Raw genomic sequence first — 22,676 nt, forward strand, 5'->3', positions numbered from 1 at the left:
AATAACATTAAGGAAAAGAAAATGTCTGCTGTGTTCAGTTGTGATACTCACAGGAATGATGAAGGAGACGGCGTCGGGTGGAACGAACAGGCTGGCGGCGAAAGCGGTGAGATGACGCGTACGACACACGGCTCGACCCACGCTGGTCTCAGGAAGAGGAATCATGCCGTCCGTCCGCCACTGTTTGGCGCTCTCGCTAAAATACTGACATAAAGATGTGAACACAGCCACTTCCAACCGGATCAGATCCGGATCATCCGTGCCGCAGCCCGTGGACACGTTTATGAAGTGGTCACGCGTGGTGTCATACGAACTGAAGGAGAAATCAGAATGAAAATGTCTTCAAAAGCTAGTTTGTGTGCATTAGTGCATCACAGCAAATGTTTTTATTTTATTGGCTAAAAATCCAAAATGCAAATGAACAAAATGGATAGAGACTGAAATCTGGCAGCACTCTTTGTGTTTTGTGAAGCACTAATCTTCATTAGCGATATTAATGAATGAGTCACTCAGTAAAGAGCTGCTGATGTTCATTTAACAAACAAAAGAGCCGCCCGCATACAAACTCATCATTTATTATAGATGAATGGCCTTTTTCAGTCAAAAATAGCAGTGAGACACATCAAAAAGCTTTAATTGATGATGTCTCTTACTTTGGAGACAGGAAGAAAGTGTATTGTCGGTGGTCCAAGTCCCGTCCCCGCGTCATATTGAGCGTGATGTGTTTCCTGTCAGTGCTGTTGTATTCGTTGGGCCATTCAGAAGTGTGCAGATAAGCCATGATCGATGGATCCAATTCCCACTTTTCTGGAGAATCTGAGGATGACGGATGAATAGAAATAGGTGTTAGAGATACATAAAATCAAGAAAACATTCAAAAGAAGGATTAAATTCCCTTATTTCTACTCCTGTGAAGATAAATAAAGTTGATTTTTACAATGTTGGTTGTCACACATTACTAAACATTGACCATGTGCTGTACTAACTAAGAATTGAACCAATTACTCAACTGGTCCGTTAGTTCAACCAAAATAAAGTGTTCAGAGTGTTTACAAGGCATCTGCTGAAAGTATTAAAAATCATTTTCGGTAACTGAAATAAAGCTAAAATAAAATAATTAATTAATTAAAATAAAAATATTAAATTACAAATATTAAAAACCTAATAAAAATGAAAAAAAACATTAAAAAAATTACTAAAACTTAAACAAAAATTAAAATATAAAAATAAAAGCCCATTCAAAATGTTAAAAACACTATAATAACACAAATAACATAAATAATCCTAAAATAGCAGATAACATGAAATTATTTATGATAATTTTATTCTAGCACTAGTTTTTAATAGAAAGAAAAAACAAAACGGCAATTTTGCGGAAAGTGTTTTGTGGAAGTGTTAAGCATAGATGCGTCATCTTTATTAAAAGTATTTATAAAGATTATTATTCCTTTCATATTTAGTAATATTTTCAGACAGTTTCTTAAGCATGATGACCATAAAAGTCAATTATTTAATTTCAGAAACAACATGTTGTCTTTATAATATCACACCTACATATATTTCTCATACAGTATAAATGTTTTTTTTTAGTTTTTGACAGGTTTTTTGACAGTTTTTTTATTCTCAGTGGCTCCCCCTTGTGTTGGCCATCTTACCGTCTAGTACGGTGAAGTTGAGTTGGACGTAGATTCCCGCCTGTCTGTTTGCGTTCCCCGTGCTCACTCTCACAATGACCGAACTGCAGCGGCTGACGTTCTCGGCTCCCGCCGGCGGCAAGATGGCCTCCAATCTGTTAGCGTCCAGCCCAGCCACGCTTCCATTATTAACGGTAACCGTTATGGCTTGGCTCTCGTCCAGATCTGAGATGGGAATCTGTGTGCCGTTCACCGTGCGGAATTCCATGGACGCCACCTCCGTAGACACGGTGTAATTGGTGACGTAATTGAACGGGAATGGATTTGGCTCCACTTGGAACAGCAGCTGCACGATGCCGTCCTCGCTGTTGGCTCCTTGCGCCAGCGTGCTCCCTGCTGCCCGTTCCAGACTGGCGTTGAAAGCTCGCGGGATGGAGAAACGGCGGCACGCGTCGCTCTCGCCGTAGCAGAGCAGGCTCTGTGGGTCGGCGCGCTTGCCAGCGGCTCCGATCTCGTTCCCGCTGAGGATCAGGGGCTCCTCGTTGAGGACACGGCCAAGCATGAGGATCCTCATGAGGACGGAGGACAGGGTGTAGGCTTTAGCGGCCACTCGTAGCGGGTGATGCTGCTGCTCCTCTAAGAGGAACGGAGGCTGCTGGGATATGCTGCCGCGGTCCTCGTCCTCCGGCGGCGGAGAGGAAGCAGCCTGGCTCACCTGGTGGATCAGGTCACCTGACAGGGGAAATGAGTGGCAGTTTGATTTACTGAGTGGCCGAATATTAGAACTAGAATTAATTTGGCTGCCAATTCATTAAAAAAAAATAATAAATAGAAAATTATATTAATTGCAATTAATCACACTACTGAGAAAAGGCCCAAAATAAAGATAAATCAAAGACAAGGCAGATGAGAAAATAACTGAACAGATATAATATAATATAATATAATATAATATAATATAATATAATATAATATAATATAATATAATATAATATAATATAATATAATATAATATAATATTGACAGCAGTTTGATTTGTAGATTTGTTTCAGATAAGCTTTAATGAGAGAAATGAAAAAAATTGCAACGTGTAAACAAGTAAACAGCTTGTTCCCTCTGGGGTTGTTTGTTTGTGAGTGTGTGTTAGCATAACAGCCATGAAATGGAAGATTCTGTTTGCTATCTCACTGCGAGCGTGTCTTACCCATGATATTGAGGATGTTGTCTGCTATCTCAGTCGGAGTGACTGTGCCCTGTTTAGTGTCTGTCTGCAGGATCTCTAACATCGACTCCAGTTTGTCCAGAGTGCTGTTCTGACACTCTTCACACACAAACTCTCGACTCACATCCTAAAAACACACACATACAAGAAAGACTTTGTCAACTTTTTTTCTCCTCAGTTCCTCTGATCAGTGACATTGAACTGGTTCAGGATACAGGGCATGACGTCTCACCGTGCACTGCGCGAGCGCCGCTGATGTCTGCTGGATGTCACTGACGGTGGTGAGGTCCAGTGACGTCAGCGCTCTGGTGATGTTACCTCTGATGCTGACTCGATACTGACGCTCTACCTTAGATACGCGCTCACGTCTGCGGGACACACCCTGCTCATACTGGCACACACACAGAAACAGACATTAGATAATGAGTGGATGGAGAAAGCCATGACGGATGGATTGATAGACAGATATGGAGACAGATAAACGTGTAGAACAATAGACAGACACAACAGACGGACAGACGGATAGACAGACGGAACAACGGACAGACAGACAGACGGACAGTTGATAGACAGAGAGTTGATGGACAGACAGACGGACAGATGGACAGACAGACAGATGAACAGACAGATAGATAGACAGACAGTTGATAGACAGACAAACGGATAGACAGACAGAGACAGACAGACAGACAGACGGACGGACAGACAGACAGAAACAGACAGAGGGACAGACAGTTGATAGACAGAGAGTTGACAGACAGACAGACAGACATGCACACACAGACAGACGGACTGTTGATCGACAGACAGAGATGAACAGACAGACATAGACACACAGACGAACAGACAAACAGATAGACAGACAGTTGATAGATAGATAGATAGATAGATAGATAGATAGATAGATAGATAGATAGATAGATAGATAGATAGATAGATAGATAGATAGAAAGATAGATACATAGATACATAGATACATACATACATACATAGATAGACAGACAGACGGACAGTTGATTGTCAGACAGACAGGCAAACAGACAGACAGACGGACAGACAGTTCATAGACAGACAGACAGATCATAGACAGATGAACACAGACGGACAGACAGTTGATAGACAGAGAGTTGATCGACGGACAGATGGAAAGACAGACAGATGAACAGACAGATAGACAGACAGTTGACAGACAGACAGACAGACAGACAGACAGATCATAGACAGATGGACAGACAGAGACAGATGAACAGACAGATAGACAGACAGATGTACACAGACGGACAGACAGTTAATAGACAGAGAGTTGATCGACAGACAGACGGACAGTTGATCGACAGAGATGAACAGACAGACATAGACAGACAGACGAACAGACAAACAGACGGACGGACAGTTGATCGACAGACAGGCGAACAGACAGACAGACGGACGAACGGACAGATAGACAGTTCATAGGCAGACGGACGGACAGACAGACAGTTCATAGACGGACGGACAGACAGTTCATGGACAGACAGACGGACAGACAGACAGACAGACAGTTCATAGACGGACTGACAGACAAACGGATGGACAGACAGTTCATGGACAGACAGACAGACGGACGGACGGACAGACAGTTCATAGAGAGACGGACGGACGGACAGACAAACAAACGGATGGACAGACGGACAGACAGTTCATGGATGGACAGACAGTTCATGGACAGACAGACAGACATACAGACGGACGGATGGATGGACAGACAGACGGACAGACAGTTCATGGACAGACAGACAGATGGACAGACAGTTCATGGACAGACAGACAGACGGACAGGCAGTTCATAGACAGACAGACAGACGGATGGACGGACAGACAGAAAGACGGACGGATGGATGGACTGACAGACGGACAGACAGTTCATGGACAGACAGACAGATGGACAGACAGTTCATGGACAGACAGGCAGTTCATAGACAGACAGACAGACAGACAGGCAGTTCATAGACAGACAGACAGACGGATGGACGGACAGACAGAAAGATGGACGGATGGATGGACAGACAGTTCATGGACAGACAGACAGACAGACGGACGGATGGACAGACGGACAGACAGTTCACAGACAGACAGACAGACAAACAGACAGACAGATGAATTGATGGATAAATGGAAGTTGACAGAGAATGCATGTAAGGGCGCCTCACCTCATTGAGGACAGTGATGAGGGCGAGCGAGAGCTCTCGTACTCTCTGGGAATCTCCCTGTCGGAGCAGCTCTCTCAGGGTGGAATCAGTCAGATTGCTCAGCCAGTGAGGAAGAGAGCTGAAGTTGACAGGAACCGCTGGCAGCACCACCTCCAATGACCTGATGCACACAAATTACAAATGATTCACAAAGCTGGTCGGGATAGAAAAGAGCACAAAACGTCTTTGTGTCTAACCGTTACTTACTTGTTGAGGGCCATGACTGACGCCCCCTGGTGGTCCTCCACTATGACTGATGCAGACACTCTGTACTGTGTCGAGCTGAAGCCGGGCGGCAGGAAAGCTGAATGTTCTGGACTTGTGCCTTTATACACACAGAATTCATCGCAGTACAGCTTGTTGCAGCGCATCACCAGTAGATTATAGACCAGCTGAGACTCTGTCTCATCCAAATCAGCGTAACCTGAAAATAAGATGTGATTGTTCAAACCTAATTCTCAGAATCTTACATAAAGTCATTGTTCTCCAGCCGCACCTGAACACTTGAAGTGTACTCTCTCCAGCAGTGTGTGCACCTGAGGCCCGTCCCCATCCGCCCACAGAGAACACGCCCCTCCGGCTGGTGGCAGGTTGGGGTGGAGCTCAATGTAGGCCACGCCCTCCCGGTCCATACTGTCATCGGTCACATGGAGGCTGAATATGTAGGAGTCTCCGTCCCGGAGGATGCCCTGTCTCAGGACCAAGTGCATGCTGTCGCTGCCTGTGGTGGTGGTGTTCAGATCCAGCACCAGCGTCTCGTTACGGCGGTTCATAGCCGTCCACCGCTAGCAGCAACAACAGACATGTGGGACATGTCAGTGGTATTTCCATATATATGTCATATATGTCATATATTGACATACTTAAGCATTTCATTATAACATTAGCAGTTTACTTTTTATTAATATTAAAGTGAATTATTTGATTAAAATAATTTACATTTACATTTATTAGACGCTTTTATCCAAAGCGACTTACATTGCATTATACTATACATTTTGTATTTGAGTATGTGCAATCCCTAGGATTGAACCCATGACCTTGGCATTTCTAGTGCCATGCTCAAACACATTAATTATATTAATTTAATAATTCACTTTATTAAGGTTAAGAAACATTATTTGAATACATTTACATTATAAATTAAAATTAAATGTATACAGATTAATATTTATATTTCTAATGAATTATCAACACTATTCGAATGCTTACATAAAATTATTTTTTCAGATAATAAATGAACAATTCAAATTAATATTAATTTATCATAATTTAATAAATAATTTAATATAAAATCAATAATGTATTTTAGTAATTATAATATAACATACATTATAGAATTGTTTACATTTTATAATTATTCAACATATTAACTACATAATTAAATTTAGTTTTATTTAAAATTGTATTTATTTAATTAATTAATATTCATGAGAAGTTTTCATTTTATTGAAAGTGAATTATTAAATTTAATTAAAATTTAGTATATTAAAGTATATTAAATTAATACTTCATGCACATTTACGTAATGCGTTACATTTATACAAAATATTTACATTATTAATGGCGTAAAAATGATCAATTATTATTTTAAATGCCTATATAGTTTTATGTAGCTACAAAAATTGTCATATTTAAAAGAATAAGAAATGTATATAATAATTTAAATTGATTTTTAAAAAAATAATAATTTTAGCTAGATTTTAATTTTATGAATTGAATAATTAACTTTAAAAACAATATAAATATTTTTTGAATACATTTACATCATTCATTAAAAATGAAATGCATTATATAAACGTGTAATAACTCTTTACTTTATCTAACTTAAATATTTTTATTTCAAATTCCTTTGTAGCTTCAAGCAGGTTTTTCAGGAACCTTGCAGTGACCTCCATCAGCATCAGTCCAAATCAGCACTCATCTCAGACCCTGAGTGTTTGAACCACTAGATAAGCGTCCCTGAAATTTACCATAATATTTACTGACTCCGGCTCATGTGAACCAGAAAAAGGGGAAGGAGTGTTTGACCGCCTGGTCACAAAGTAAATGTCTGTGCGTGTTTAACGAGGTCCGGCATGTCGTTAACGTCTAATGCGGTGGAACGCATCACATCATAATGATGACATCACCCTGTACGCCCACTCAGGTTTCCCCTCCCTCTGGTTCGCATAACCATAACATCACTCCAGTCTCAGTCTAAACATTATCAGAAAGCAGGATGGAAAAAAGCAGGAGGAATGCCCGTGAAAAAGAGAAACGCTCCCATTTTAGAATGACATCATGCTTCTATCTCGCCATGTAAATCTCTCTTCAATAAATTATGACAGCATGTTTCCTCTAATAAATAAGGCACGAGTGACTCACAAAATCCAAATATGCCATTCCCAACATTCAGATTCTATGAGGATAATCTTATTCCTAGGGAAAAATTATATCATCGCATTCAGAAAGCTAAAAGATAACGGTTAAAATTACGACGCGGTTTCGGTATGGTTCGGTATGTGCTATGCTCAGGGAACTTTTCAGGTTATTTAGGTATCTAAAAGTAGTGTTCAGGTACAGAAATTAAATAAAGTATTCAAATGTAAAATAACATAATAATCTTTACTGTATAAATTAAGTAAAGATTAACCATTATTAAAGTTACCAAAGCTATTCAGTCAAGAGCAGTGAGTGATTTCCTTGTCTTTTGTTTGATTAACATTAAAAACACAGACAGCAGGAATATTAGGCTGCTGTCACTTTAAGACATAATGCACAGATCCAACACACTGACACTGATACACAGGATACTCTCCAAGACGGGCATGTTGACATAATTTTTGTGTGAATTTGTCTGTTCAAGCGCATTGTCCGTTGAAAGAGAACTCAATATTTGCGCGCTGTCTGAAATGCGGCTTTCTGTGTGCACGATCGATGAAGGCTGTGCATGTAAGCGTCGTTCTTACCCCTCTGTGTGAGCTGTGACAGTTATTGCAGGTACCAGCCAAGTACACGTAAGAGCTCTGACTGATCTCGTAGCGAGACTGAGCTTTGCAGGACACGCACTCCAGTGACACCATTGGGATGCGACCGCTTTGTACCCACACCTGTGACCAGAAAAAGAGAGAGGAAAAAAACTTTAGTAAGTTAATTAAAGTTACGCAGTTATGTTTTCTGTTGACCACGGAAACTGACAGGGCAATTATGAAGGAAACCGATTCATTTAAAACTTGATTGAGTTCCTCATGACTCTGCATTGGTTTCATCATGGTTCCCAAAGCAATCAGACCTTTAAAGTTAAATCTCATGAGATAATCCTTTTAGCATATCATATCAGGCTTTCACATGTAGCTTAGAATTGTGAAGGTAAGAAGGTAAAAAGCAATTCAATTATGTTTTGAATTATGTAAAGTACCTTCATTTTACCTGTTTGGGTCAGTTAATTATAGCTAAATACAGAGTATGCTAAATAAGAATGAATATTTTGTAATGATAACACCGACCAATTTCAATGCTGTAGAACAGAACAAAAAGGAGGGAATTCACAAACAATGAATAGCAGATGTTCATAACTTTGTTCATTTGCATGCGTTGCATTGTTTTTGCTCGCTATTGAAAGTATGCATATCAGGTAACAGCACAAATACACCCACAAAAACGCAGTTTGCAAGGCACAATTGCACATCTTGCAGGCCACTTTTGAGTAATGAACGCTAGAAAATTTCTTTTAAATAAGATTCAGTTTACCGCCAGGTTTCCACGGGGTGGCAACAGCATGACGTTAATTGTGACATTCAAAATGCCCAGAGTTTGTGAATAATTTGTGTTCTATAATGAGCCAAATTTACATAAAAAAGAGGCATGTTTGCACTGAAAAGAATGACAATGAATTCATTTAAATGTTGCTGCTCTATTCAGTGCATCCTTAAACTAGACTGTGGGTAGTAGCACTTGAAAAAAATGTGTTTGTCGAGAAGAAAGTGAGATGAAATATAAGGAATTAGCAATGGCCCTCACCGTTTGGGTCGTGGACTCTGGGGTCATGCCTTCTTTGCTGACGGTCAGGCGGAAGGTATATTCAACATCCACCTCCAGTTCGGACCCAGAGAATCCCACAACAGGGTCACTCGGACCCAACCCGAAATGCAAGGTGGAGCAGTGAGCTGGACCCTGTGTGGTGGAGTGAAGAGACACTTTACAATCACTGCATATAGTTATAAATTGGCTCATTTGTTTGCCTCAGGATGCTTTGCTTGAAAAGTGTGCATGCATTTCCTTTAAAATAAATGCAAGTTGGTTTTATATTTTATTATTTAATGAAATTACATTCATACATTTTTAATGTGGCTTAAGTGCTATTTCTGAGGCCACCGTGGCTTGAAATATTCCATTATACCTGATATAATATTCTTCTGAATTTCTGTCAGTGATAAAATGTTTTAATAAAAAGCAGGAATCTCCCAATGCTCCCCTCAGGCAGTGATTCTGATAGGCTGGGAGATCTTGGAGGAATGTGGAGATTATCCACTGCTAGTTATGTAACTGATCTAAAGCATACACCAACCAAACATCCATTTTTTGTCTTTCCGAGTTGCTGTGCACATATTCAAGCCTCTGATACTAAGCGTCCCTCACATACTCACTTTTTTTTCTTTCAAATTTACACATATAAATCTCTCTTAGGAGCTTTTAAGCTCTTTTTTTAAATGGCAATTACTTAAACTATCTTCAACCCTCTCTCACCCAAAGTTTATTTCACATTTTCATCCACTAATCATCCACTTCCAGAAAAAAAGAAAAAAAAGAAAAACTCTCTCAAATTGGATTGTTCAGTCACTTGAGAACTGAATAAACAGTCATCCATACTTTAAGCTCCTTCACATATTGGAATTATCTAAAAGTATTGCTACAGTATTTTACAGCCTAGATTAAGAATGTCCAACCCTGCTCCTAGATGGTAAATTTCTAGTCAAGTTTGATTAAACACACATCAACTAGCAAATCAAGGTCTTCAGAACTTCTAGGCAGGTGTGTTGGGGCTAAACTTTGCAGAAAGATGGCCCTCCAGTAGCAGGATTGGATACCCCTAGCTAGATCACTTTATGTCTTTCACTGTCAATGAGCAAGAGGAACAGAAAGTTTAAGTCATTGAAAAGCATTTATCAATGCACGTATCTTGATTACCTTTGAGGTGCTCACACATTCCCAGTGGTAGTTGAGGAGGGACTGGTTCTCCGGATCCAGATTGGGGTCATAGGATTGCACTGCACTCAAGTGTAAATCCTGAGTTTTAGACCACACACGGTACGTGCCACCCTCAATGATGGGCACCAACTTTTTGGACATCACTGAAAGTTGGAGACAGGCTGCCTTCCGTAGTGGCACCCCCTCATAGGACAGAGAAAAAACTAGAGTGTAGTTCCCAGCAGAAATCGACATCTTGGGCACTAAAAGCTGGAGTCTGTGGACGTTGACTTCTGCAGGGAGACGGACCTTAGATGGTGGCAGACCTTTCTTGTCATCATCCTGACAGCGAGGGGAGGTGAGGATCTCCCAGAGGTACTCTACTCCATAGAGGGCACAGCCTTTTAAGTTCACACTGGCCTCTACCAAGGTTGGCTGGTACCGCCAGATAGCGAGTCGTGGAGCTTGAATGATCTGGACCTCTGGTTCGTCGCACTTTAGGACAGAGATGTTGACCTCAATCTCTGCTGTAACCCAGCTCACGAGGTTAGAGATGTTAACTCGCACCACATAGTGACCAGGAAGGAAGTAGATATGGCTAAGGGAAGGTGTAGTAGTGATAGTGGCTGAAGTTCTGTCCCCAAAGTTCCACTGATATGTTGCTGGAGTGGAAACAGGAGTGATACCCACATGGAAGCTGACCGTCTTGTTTACAAAGGTGTCGCTTGGTTGAGCATCCAAGGAGGCTGACCTGATACTGTTCTGAACTCGTATAACCTTGGTCACATTTAGACCGTTCAGGGAATTGAATGCTCTCAGGAATATGGTCAGATTGCCTGGCTGATCTGGTGCATATGTCACCGATTTGCCAACCCGGGAAATCTTGTGACCATGATGAAGGTCAAAGGTCCACAGGATGGTCAGCGGCTCACGTGTTGGTGTACTTGCTACATAAGACCTAGGTACTCCGACAGGTATAGCAGCATCACAGCAGTCCAGTATGGTCAACTTGGTCACAGGCTCCATCACTTCAATGTGCAGAGTCTTGCGTTCTGAACTCACCTGGTTGTGGGCAGTAAGGTTGACATAGTACTTGGCCACACTGGTGAACTGGTGGATGTACGTTTGATTGTTCAGAACAACAGTTGCATCACCACTAATGCTTAGGATGAAATTAACAGAAGTTCCAGATGAGACCGAGATGGTAAACTCAACATTTTCACCAACCGCAGCAATTTGTTTGCTGGCCTTGAGCTCCAGACCCTGGATACGGTCTTGCACTGTAAAGTCACGTGAGTACAGTTCTCCGCTGATGTCATTAGTGGCGTTCAAAGCGACAGTGAAGATTCCTGGTTTGGGGAAGATGTAGGAAGTGGTACGTTGGGTTGATTTTGTGCTGTCTGGCAATAGCCACTTCCATGAAATATTGGATCCCATCTGTGTTTCTCCACACAGAGAAACATTGTCCCCTGAGGCTACAAAGTTCTCTGTAACATTTGTGGCAATGAAACTCAATCCAGAGATTGGTTCTTGAATGCTGATCCACTTTGGTTCCATTTTAGAGCTGACTTTGTTGGAAACCTCCACTTTAACCAGTCTCAAACCTGGTTTTCTGAAACTGTGCATGATGGAGGACATGTCAGAGGTTAACATTTCACCATCTGCCCACCATTTGTAATGGAGATCTGTCCCAAAACTTACAGATACCTTCATATTTGTCATGGCATTTACTGCAGCAGGGTTTGGTGAAGACTCAAGGACCAAATTCTCCACAGGATCCAGAAACTTAATAGTTTTGTTCACAGCCAGCTGGCCAAGCAAATTGGTTGCCTTGAGAAGCACCTCACATGGACCCGGGGTGGAAAAATTGAGGTATATACTCTTGCCTGTGACATTGTGGTCATGGTTCTCATGTTCCCTCAGAAGGTTCCAGCTGAAGGTCATGTTAGTGCCCTCTTTTAATGAGGCTTGTAAGTGAAGGACACGATTGGTTGCAAAACAGCATCCTTCAATAAGTTCATCCGCCACTATCTGCAAGCCCTCCAACTCACGCTGCACAAAGATGTAAATGCTGGACTGAGCAGTGCCGATGTCATTCTCTGCAGTAACAATAACATTAAAAGTCCCAACGGAGCGAAACGTGTAGAACATTGTGTGAGTGCCTTGGATAGATGTGCACCGGTCACAAAGAATCCAAGAGTACCGTACGTCATCTCCTTGGTCGAGGTGTGCCTCAAAGTGGACAGAAGCATTCAAAGGGACATTGACAGAGCTGGCATTTACCGACAGTCCTGTGATTGGTGCCAAGACCACAACGGAAATGTTATTTTTGGTCTCACTCACTTCATTTTTGCCTGTAACACTGATGTTGAACCTGCCTGAAGAATTGTAAGCATGTGATACATTTGTCCCATTAAATCGAGTCCCATCTCCAAAGTCCCAGATGTAGATAACATTCGCAGAGTCTGAGGATGCTTTGAAAACATAGTTTTGGTGTAAAGAAAGATTGTTCCCTTTATCTCCACTATGAGTGATCAGCAAAAACCCAAGGGATTGTTGTACCTCAACTGAAACTGAGGTATTGATATAGGAGATGTTGTTGCTCACATTAACTGTAACCAGATATTCCCCAGGACTCTTGAAAGTAAAAGCCATCTCTTTACCACCCCGAACAGGATATTTCGTGTCAAGTACCCCAAAATCCCACAGGTACGTGTAGTTAAATTCTGGGAAGGCATCTACTGTAAATCTACTCTCCTCGCCAAGCTTGACATGTGTTCTCAGAGGTAACCCAGACACTGCTTTAAGTTTAGGTTGGACGCAGATCCTTGTGTAAAAATTGGCCTTGTTGGCTTCGCTTGACATAAGTAACGAGAGATGGTACTCTCCACTCCTAGCGTACGAGTGTGTTATCAGCGTCGTTCCATACTGAGTCTCGTTGGGGCTTCCATCTCCAAAACTCCACACGTATTCGTGTCCTGAAACGTTCCCTGACACAGACGCATTGAAGTCGACCTCTTTGTCTTCCTGAATGCACCCGGAAGGTTTTAGCGATAACACTTGTAACACAAACACCTCAACAGGTAAGGTTTTACACTGAGTGCTCACAGCATTCATTGCGGTGACATTAACAGTGTAGTTTCCATCTTTCCTGTAGGTATATTCAACTTGTGGTTCAACACCCATGTGCACCGTTCCATCACCCATGTCAAAGCTCCATGTTACGTTGTTGCCTGCCTCTAGACTTGCTCTGACAACGGTAGGTGTGTTGCGTTCAGTGGGAGCAGATGACACCACCTCCAAGCCCTTAATGTCCTCATAGATGATAACTTCTGCACAGGTGCCTGTCCAGCTAATGGTGTTGTTCACATTCACGCAGATGTTGTAGACACCGATGTGAGCATACGCATGAGGAACCCTGCGTTCACGTCCCTGCTGTACACTTGAATTGTCACCAAAGTTCCAGGTGTAGATGATGCCGTAGGGAGACGGTAAGGGGTGGGCCTCAAAGTCAGCTGGTTTTCTGGCACGCAGAAGTGGTGGATCAATTTTGATTTGCACACTTGTCAGAATGCTGAAGACATATACGTCGACCTTGCATGTCTTGTTCTCATAGCGGTTGGAGGCGGAGAGCATTAGGGTGTACTCCCCTGCAAAAAATAAGAGTAGAAAAAGATCAATAATGATATAAAATATAATCAGTATGAATGTAAAATATATATTATATATTTTATATATTACTCAAATAAGTACTCAAATTAACTACATGTACTTACTATACAGTTACAGTTAGGGTTTGGTTTAGGGTTAGTTACTTGTAATACTTGTAGTAACTTGTAACTACATGAGATCCTCCACGAATTGTCTATAAACGAGCCCCTAATATACAGCAAATGTTGGTCAGAGCTGACCAATTTTACTACGAAATGTCACACTTTTAGTCATCCACACTCAGGTAAACAGTTGAGGATTAAGGGAATAATTTCGTGCAATACTAAAAATGTAATTTATATGATCAAATGTCCCTGTGGTATGGCCTATATAGGTAAAACAAAACGGTGCTTAAAAACACGTATAGCTGAACACAGAAGTAATATACGATTGAAGGACCAAAAAAATCCCATTGCTGTTCATTTTGATTCTTTCAAACATAATTTATCGACCATTCGTTATTTAGGCATTGAACAAATTAAAGTACCTAGAAGGGGTGGTGATATTGATAGAATCTTACTACAGAGGGAAGCTTTTTATATTTAAACATTGAATACATTGAATTTTTTTTACCTGGCTGTGCATAAATGTATTCCACATCGTCACGAATCACCACCTGGTTATTAGAGGAGTTATCGTAAGGGGGCTTAAACTGATGTGTACGGTTTCCTCCATCTCCAAACCACCACCTGTGACAAACAGACAGCATGCCTAATTACATGCATCATTTTACAACAGGTTTGGCTTAAATCAGTTTCTCTCAATTGGTCTTTGAGAATGTTACACTGTCAACCTACCAAATCTTAAAGTCAACATGAAACCGGAAACCTATTTTACTTATGTAATGTGACAACATTTTCAATAAGAAAAAAAACAGTACTTGATTTTATCAATAGGGAATTGACAGTGTTTGGGGAGGAGTTGAAAAAAGTTACAGGTTGTTTTTTCCTTTTGAATAATGACACACTGTGCACATTAAGACCAGGAACATGTATTGAGAAAGTCAACTCTGATTTCATGTTGGCTTTAAAGAAAGTTATTGCGGGGACTAAAGGATGGGGGAAAAGTCAACTTTTAATCTCTCTTGGTGCCTCGGGAATGTGTAAGAGCAAGGTGGCAGGTCTGTTTTGAAGATATTTTTAGCTGGAGAGAATAAAAGCACTGTCTTGCAAATCTGCCTGTCTGACTCATCGCTGCGGGAGGGAGAGGCGGAGTTGCTGTTGAATCATCAGCTTAGCTCCCAGCTATACACCTTCATCTCTTGCTCCATCTTATCCCCACCTTCTCTATGGAAGTGGAACCCAAAGGAGAATCAGGTATCACGACTGACTGAACAAGTGGCGGGCTGAACTCCAGAGATACTGAGCAGGGAAGATAAAAGAGACAGGAAGAAATCGTCCTACAGTACTTGTCTGAAAGACTTTTTTTTGGACAATAAATAGAGAAATCCATAAAATAAATAAATAAAGCAGACATCTGCAGTGGCGCACAGCAGGCTTCTGGGGGATGGAATGGAAAGTTTGGGAATCTTTCTATGCTCGGCGTTGAAGGGAAAATTCTTGTCAGCATTTTGCGCTAACCACAGACTGTAAATCTAGAGAAAAGTGCCATTAAAGGGGAGCAGGCTGGGAGTGTGTGAGGCGGTGGAAGCCGTGGAGAAGATAAAAAAAAAAAAAAAAAAAGAGTGTGTGCAGACTGAGTACATTAAACAGTCATGGGATGTGAATGTAGAAAGCTGTCTAAGAAGAGAGTTTTCAAAGAGAGCATTCACAACCCATTTTACTTCCATTATGTGACATATTTCAAAGAGAAATATGAAATTCAATAAGAAAGCACTTGACTTTATCCATCAGGAACTGATTAGATCTCAACTGGGTGTTTCATCTCAAAGTATTCCTTTTCTTTCTCCAAGAATTATTTGCTATTATTGATGTATTCTTAATGACAGGCAATAATTTACTGTAATAGAACATACCAGAAGGTGACGTTCACCGCAATGTCTATCTTCACAGACGCAGAGAGGTTCAGGGACAAACCCTGCTGCACGATTCTGGGGACTCCATGGACGGTTGGGCCAGTCATCGGGTTCATGCGGTCCACTGTCACGTTGAAGTGTTCTGTCAGCATGCTAACCTGGTTCATAGCCGTTACCTAGGAGACGAGAGATGGGTCAGTTGTTGAGCTGATGGAATCAGTGTGGCCTTTATATAAACGGCACTGAGTTAAATGAAACCAGTCACCGTGAGTTTGTAAACTGCTGCATTCTGGTATATGATATTTAAATTGCTGTTGTAGTACGTGAAGTATGGTTTATCATCCACTGTCCATCTGAACGACGGGTCTGTACCTCCCTCCACAGATGCCACATAGCTCTGAAATACAATACGAGTAGAAGAGGTAAGAGAATAAGATGAGAAAGGTCAGGGCCATAACAAAAGCGACATGGTGGATATAGAACAGCATTAAACCTTCAGACCCGCTTCTGTCTCACAGACAACTTTTATGGACAAACATAAAATATAAGCAATAAATACTCTATTCTTGGTACATTCGATGTTTAGAAACAAGTTTAATCCAGACCAAAACTGGCAAACCACATGATTTAAGAGGTTTTTAAAATATTAACAATAACACACAATCCTAGGACAGCAGGTGTTTAGAAGGTGAAGTCATGCTGAAAAATGTTTTAAACCAGCCTACAGTTGATAGCTGGTCTCCTTTGATGGTTTTAGATGGGTTTTGGGAACTTGTCAGGGAGGGAAACCAGTTTAAACCAGAAAAATAAATAAATAAATAAATAAATGTTTAGAAGGTAAAGTTATGCTAAAAAATGTTTTAAACTAGCCTACATTGGTTAGCTGATTTGAAGGTTTTAGATGGGTTTTGGGTACTTATCAGGGTGGGAAACTAATTTAAACCAGAAGAAAAAAAAATAAAACTAAATGTTTAGAAGGTAAAGTCATGCTGACAAAATGGTTTTAACCAGCCTAAGGTTGTTATCTGGTTGTAGGTGTTTTTTGTTTTTTTTTACACTTGTCAGCATGCTAAAAAAGTTTAAACCAGAAAAAAAATAAAAATAAAAATAACAGTAGATGTTTAGAAGGTAAAGTCATGATGACAAAATGGCTTAAACCAGCCTAAGGTTGTTATCTGGTCTCCTTTGATGGTTTTAGATGGGTTTTGACACTTGTCAAGGTGGGAAACCAGTTTAAACCAGAAAAAAAACAGTTGATGTTTACAAGGTAAAGTCATGCTAAAAAAAATGTTTTAAACCAGCCAACAGGGTTGGTTAGCTGGTCTCCTTTGATGGTTTTAGATGGGTTTTGGGCACTTGTCAGGGTGGGAAAGTAGTTTAAACCAGAAAAATAAATAAATAAATGTTTAGAAGGTAAAGTCATGCTGAAAAATGTTTTAAACCAGCCTAAGGTGGTTATCTGGTCTCCTTTGATGGTTTTAGATGGGTTTTGGGTACTTATCAGGGTGGGAAACTAATTTAAACCAGAAGAAAAAAACAACAACAAATGTTTAGAAGGTAAAGTCATGCTGACAAAATGGTTTAAACCAGCCTAAGGTTGATATCTGGTTTTAGATGGGGTTTTTTACACTTGTCAGGGTGCAAAACTAGTTCAAACCAGAAAAAACCGTTGATGTTTATAAGGTAAATTCATGCTAAAAAATGTTTTAAACCAGCCTACGGTGGTTAGCTGGTCTGCTTTGATGGTTTTAGATGGGTTTTGGGCACTTGTCAGGGTGGGAAACTAGTTCAAACCAGAAAAATAAAACAGTAAATGTTTAGAAGGTAAAGTCATGCTGAAAAATGTTTTAAACCAGCCTAAGGTGGTTATCTGGTCTCCTTTGATGGTTTTAGATGGGTTTTGGTGCTGGGAAACCAGTTTAAAACATCCTAAAACCACCTAGTTTAAGTGGGTTTTCTCAGAAGAGTCACTTACCACTATGGACTCCATAAGGACTCTGTGAGCAGGATGCGGTTGGACAACCAGGCCCCGGAGTGGCTCTTGCACCCTTGCCTGAATTTGTAGCGTTGCTTCAGTAACTTCGCTCTTGACATGAAGCATTACGGTGGTCTGTCCCGGTGTGGACCCAAGCTGGAGGTCGACCCATGCGTACATGGTGTCATTGTACGGGCCAGGCCTTCTGCATTCGGCCACTTTCGCCACCAGGTTCTGGGGACAAGTGCTGTGAAAAGGAACGGTCGCATTGCTGCCCTGCTGCTCAATCAGAGCGATGTGCTCTGAGCGGACCGTGACGAGAATCCACGTCTGATTGGGGAGGAAGTACACCGTCCCGCTGTGATTGGTTGGATAGATCACGGTGGGCACCAGCGGTGGGACAACATGAATCGGACAGGAAGCAATGACGGGAAAGTCCTTATCATTGGACGTTACTTCCAAACTGTAGTCGCCAGACTGAGGGAGCCCAGAACGGAGGAAGGGACCCTGCAGCGTGGTGTTGCTCTGCCCCACGTACAGCACCCTAATCTGACAAACCACGCCCTCCTCCCAGCCTCCCTCAGCTTCAGCTTGCAGCGTCTCATTTGCATCCCACCAATCCGAGCGGTTCTGGATGAGCACGCTCTGTTTCCATGGTGATGAGGGGTCGGACGAGCACTGGAGGAGCCCAGACGGCCCGGCATCATGCTGCAGGGCGATGAAGTCACGGGGGGAAACCAGCAGGTTCTCTATCTCCTCCTGGACCTGAGTGAGAGCAGGGCAGAAAGTGAGAGGGGATGAAATCTGTCCAATTGTATCAAGATATGCTGCTGCAGCTCCAAATGTATAATCATTTTTTTTTTACTGAGGGTCATTTTCAGAGATCGTTGTGAACTGAACCCCAAAGTACTTGAGGACACTCTGAGCCATCCCACATTCACCCTTTAAACGCTTCAGGTCGAATGCACTGAAGGAGGGTGAAGTAGACGACCTCATGCCCACACACACACACTCAACCTCTCATTAAGAGCTGTAATAAATGCCTGCTCAAGAGTGCTGGACTTGTGCTCTATGTTCTAGATGCAGATATAAGAACATGTCTACAGTTAACATTAAAAATCAAAAGGAACAAAAACACAAAATTATATGTGCATAAAGAAATCAAAGCCTATTTTTTGAACCATTTTAGATTATTTTTTTCCCACTGACTTCTGATGTCATTTGTTTTCACTGATTTTCAAAGATTTCTGCAATTTGATTATTAATACAAATGTTCTAAACTTTTTATTATACAAAAGGATTTTTAGATTAAAATAAGCATATATTGAACACAGAACAACAAACACTACATACTACTGTTCAAAAGTTTGGGCTCGGGGTGTTATGTTTATTGAGGCTGCATTTATTTGATCAAAAATATTTGAAGATAAATTGAAAATAACTATTTTCTTTTTAAATATATATTTTAAAATGTAATTTATTTCTGTGATGAATTTGCTGAATTTTCAGCAATTACTACTCCAGTCTTCAGGGTCACATGATCCTTCAGAAATCATTCAATATGCTGATTTGCTGCTCAAGAAACATTTCGGATTACTATCAATGTTGAGTTGAGCTGCTTCATATTTTTTGTGGAAACAGTGAAATTCTTTGAATTCAAGATTCTTTGATTAATAGAAAGTAAAAAACAGCATTTATTTAAAATAGAAATCTTGTAAAAATTATAAATATCTAGTTCAGTCATGAAACTCTAGATGGCACAGGCTGATGGTCCTTTACATACAATCTGCAAGCAATCACATCATTATCACATGGTACATGCTGATTGGCCTCTGCTTATCCTGCAGCCAATGAGATTGCTTGTTCTACATTTGAATAGTCTGGTTCAGTGTTTGCTAGTCCTGGAGTGCTGTATCAGAGTTCCTCTGAACTCCTCCACCTCCCCAGCTCCACCTGCCTAGATCTGCTACAGATTCATGTACGTCTATTTATGCAGCAGCTGCAACGGAGTCTGCCAAGACCAAATACATTAACATTATAGTTATATCTGCATATCTATAGTTATTTAAGTTATCTATAGTTATATAACACTTCAATAAGGTCTCATTTGTTAAAGGAGTCCTTGATTATAATTACACTTTTTTAACTTTATTTAGTGTGTAATGTTGCTGTTTGAGCATAAACAACATCTGCAAAGTTACAACGCTCAAAGTTCAATGCAAAGGGAGATATTTGCCTTTACAGAATTCGCTGTTTAAGGACTACAACAAATGGCTGGTAGGAACTACAACAAACTTCTTCCCAGGTTAGTGACATCACTAACCCTAAAATTTACATAAACCCCGCCCCCGAGAACACACAACGAAGGGGGCGAGGCCATGTTGGCCTGCTTTAGAAAAGAGGAAGAGTTGTTGAAGTAGAGTGTTGTTACCATGCCATAATTTTACGCTGGACTGCTTCACAATTCAACTCTGGATTTGCACAAAAGTTTAACATGACGACACATGCTCCACAGCAACTATATAAATTTATCCACTAACCATCAGAATTGTCCAGTTTCATTCTAAAAGTTGTAACTTCTTCCTGAGTCTCTCCATCAGTGTCGACTCCGGTTTAAACAATGTAAGGCTGAACACTGTTACTGACAATCCTCATTTTGGCTGCGTGAAATTCTCCAGCTTTGTTATTGTTGAGCAACCAAAGCGTGAGCTGTTAAAGCTCCGCCCTCTTCTGGAGCAGCAGCTCATTTGCATTTAAAAGGAAACACACAAAAACTATGTGTTTTTGCTCACAGCCAAACGGGCAAATTTAACAAGCTATAATAAATGATCTGTGGGGTATTTTGAGCTGAATCTTCACAGACACATTCTGGAGACACCAGAAACTTAAATTACATCCTTAACATTAGTTAATGTATTAACTACCATGTATTGTTCATTGTTAGTTCATGTTAACTAAAGTAGTTAACTAATGAAACCTTATTGTAACGTGTTACCTTTTTCATTTTGAGATACTATTCCATGTTCTGGATAGTTTTCTTGAGAATGAATTTTAATTTTTTTATTCTTAAGAAGCAGAAGTTAAGATTTTAGATGCAGTTCAGTTAGATTTTCATTCGGTCAAACTCACCAGGACGTTAGAGGGGGGTCCGGCCGGCAGGGTGACCAGCACCTCCCCAACGAGGCTGTAATCGGGGTACTGTGTGCCCGCAGGCAGAGGACTGACACCAGAACAGTTAACACAAACCCCGGGATGGCACGGGCTGGACAGTGGCAGACACTGCTCAGTGTATGGGCAGTACTGGCTTCCTGTGGGGCACGATGTAGACTCTGGTGGGACGGATGTGTCGTTGATCCACTCATCCAGGCACACAGTGATGGGAGCGCAGAGGTCACCGCAACCTACAACAGAAGTCCATACAAATAAGTTTATCTAAAAAAAAAATGCACATATACAGAGCAATATTTGTTGTATTAAAAGGTTCACTTGCCTATATACATATGCATTGTATGCATATAATAATAAATTAAAATATATATGCATAATAAATTTGTGTATTTGAATATATTCACTTTTCTTATAATAAAATCAATTTTACCTAATAAGCTTAAATAAACAAATAATGACAGTCGAAGGTCCAGTAATACTTTTAAAGGTGCCCTAGAACTTTTTTTCACAAGATGTAATATAAGTCTAAGGTGTCCCCTGAATGTGTCTGTGAAGTTTCAGCTCAAAATACCCCATAGATTTTTTTAAATAAATTTTTTTAACTGCCTATTTTAAGGCATATTTAGAAACGATTTCAGGTTGCGGCCCCTTTAAATCACGCGGTCCCCGCCCCCTCCCGAGCTCTTGACTCTTATCACAGCATAAACAAAGTTTGCACAGCTAATATAACCCTCAAAATGGATCTTTACAAAGTGTTCGTCATGCATACTGAATGCATGCGTCGGATTGTGTGAGTATTGTATTAATCTGGGTGTTTACATTTGATATTGAATGAGTTTGAGGCTATGCTCTGTGGCTAAAGCTAACATTACACACTGTTGGAGAGATTTATAAAGAATGAAGTTGTGTTTATGAATTATACAGACTGCAAGTGTTTAAAAATGAAAATAGCGACGGCTCTTGTCTCCGTGAATACAGTAAGAAACGATGGTAACTTTAACCACATTGAACAGTACATTAGCAACATGCTAACGAAACATTTATAAAGACAATTTACAAATATCACTAAAAATATCATGATATCATGGATCATGTCAGTTATTATTGCTCCATCTGCCATTTTTCGCTGTTTTCCTTGCTTGCTTACCTAGTCTGATTATTCAGCTGTGCAGATCCAGACGTTCTGCCCTTGTGTTATACCTCAATCATGAGCTGGCATTATGCAAGTATTGGGGGCGTACACCTCGACTGTTATGTAACAGTCAGTGTTATGTTGAGATTCACCTGTTCTTCAGAAGTCTTTTAAACAAATGAGATTTATATAAGAAGGAGGAAACAATGGAGTTTGAAACTCACTGTATGTCTTTTCCATGTACTGAACTCTTGTTATTTAACTGTGCCGAGGTAAATTCAATTTTTAATTCTAGGGCACCTTTAATTAAAACTGTTGATCAAATATATAATGCAAATATATTGTTCCAAAATGTTTCTCTTTTTTTACTTATTTCCAAAGCATATGCATTAACTTTGCACAGAACCATGGACACTTTATAATATGTACAAATTAATATTATTCAACTGAAATTATGTTTGC

The 22,676-nt window shown here is 40.6% G+C and overlaps 1 protein-coding gene across 3 annotated transcripts in view; it reads right to left on the reverse strand.

Moving 5' to 3' along the window:
- Window positions 1–22,676, reverse strand: part of pkd1a (polycystic kidney disease 1a) — a 102,094-nt gene that overhangs the window by 25,613 nt on the left and 53,805 nt on the right. For all 3 annotated transcript variants that reach the window (XM_067403141.1, XM_067403140.1, XM_067403142.1), the window contains 16 exons: window positions 21,044–21,315; window positions 17,915–18,679; window positions 16,205–16,336; window positions 15,940–16,115; window positions 14,538–14,653; window positions 10,254–13,903; window positions 9,087–9,239; window positions 8,036–8,176; window positions 5,581–5,869; window positions 5,292–5,508; window positions 5,046–5,205; window positions 3,089–3,247; window positions 2,839–2,983; window positions 1,656–2,366; window positions 654–816; window positions 52–313 (listed from right to left, as the gene is read on the reverse strand). In XM_067403141.1, the coding sequence (XP_067259242.1) occupies window positions 52–313; window positions 654–816; window positions 1,656–2,366; window positions 2,839–2,983; window positions 3,089–3,247; window positions 5,046–5,205; window positions 5,292–5,508; window positions 5,581–5,869; window positions 8,036–8,176; window positions 9,087–9,239; window positions 10,254–13,903; window positions 14,538–14,653; window positions 15,940–16,115; window positions 16,205–16,336; window positions 17,915–18,679; window positions 21,044–21,315 (7,511 nt within the window). The remainder of the gene's footprint in view (window positions 1–51; window positions 314–653; window positions 817–1,655; window positions 2,367–2,838; window positions 2,984–3,088; window positions 3,248–5,045; window positions 5,206–5,291; window positions 5,509–5,580; window positions 5,870–8,035; window positions 8,177–9,086; window positions 9,240–10,253; window positions 13,904–14,537; window positions 14,654–15,939; window positions 16,116–16,204; window positions 16,337–17,914; window positions 18,680–21,043; window positions 21,316–22,676) is intronic.

Source organism: Chanodichthys erythropterus, chromosome 12 (genome assembly GCF_024489055.1).
Source record: "Chanodichthys erythropterus isolate Z2021 chromosome 12, ASM2448905v1, whole genome shotgun sequence".
NCBI lineage: Eukaryota > Metazoa > Chordata > Actinopteri > Cypriniformes > Xenocyprididae > Chanodichthys > Chanodichthys erythropterus.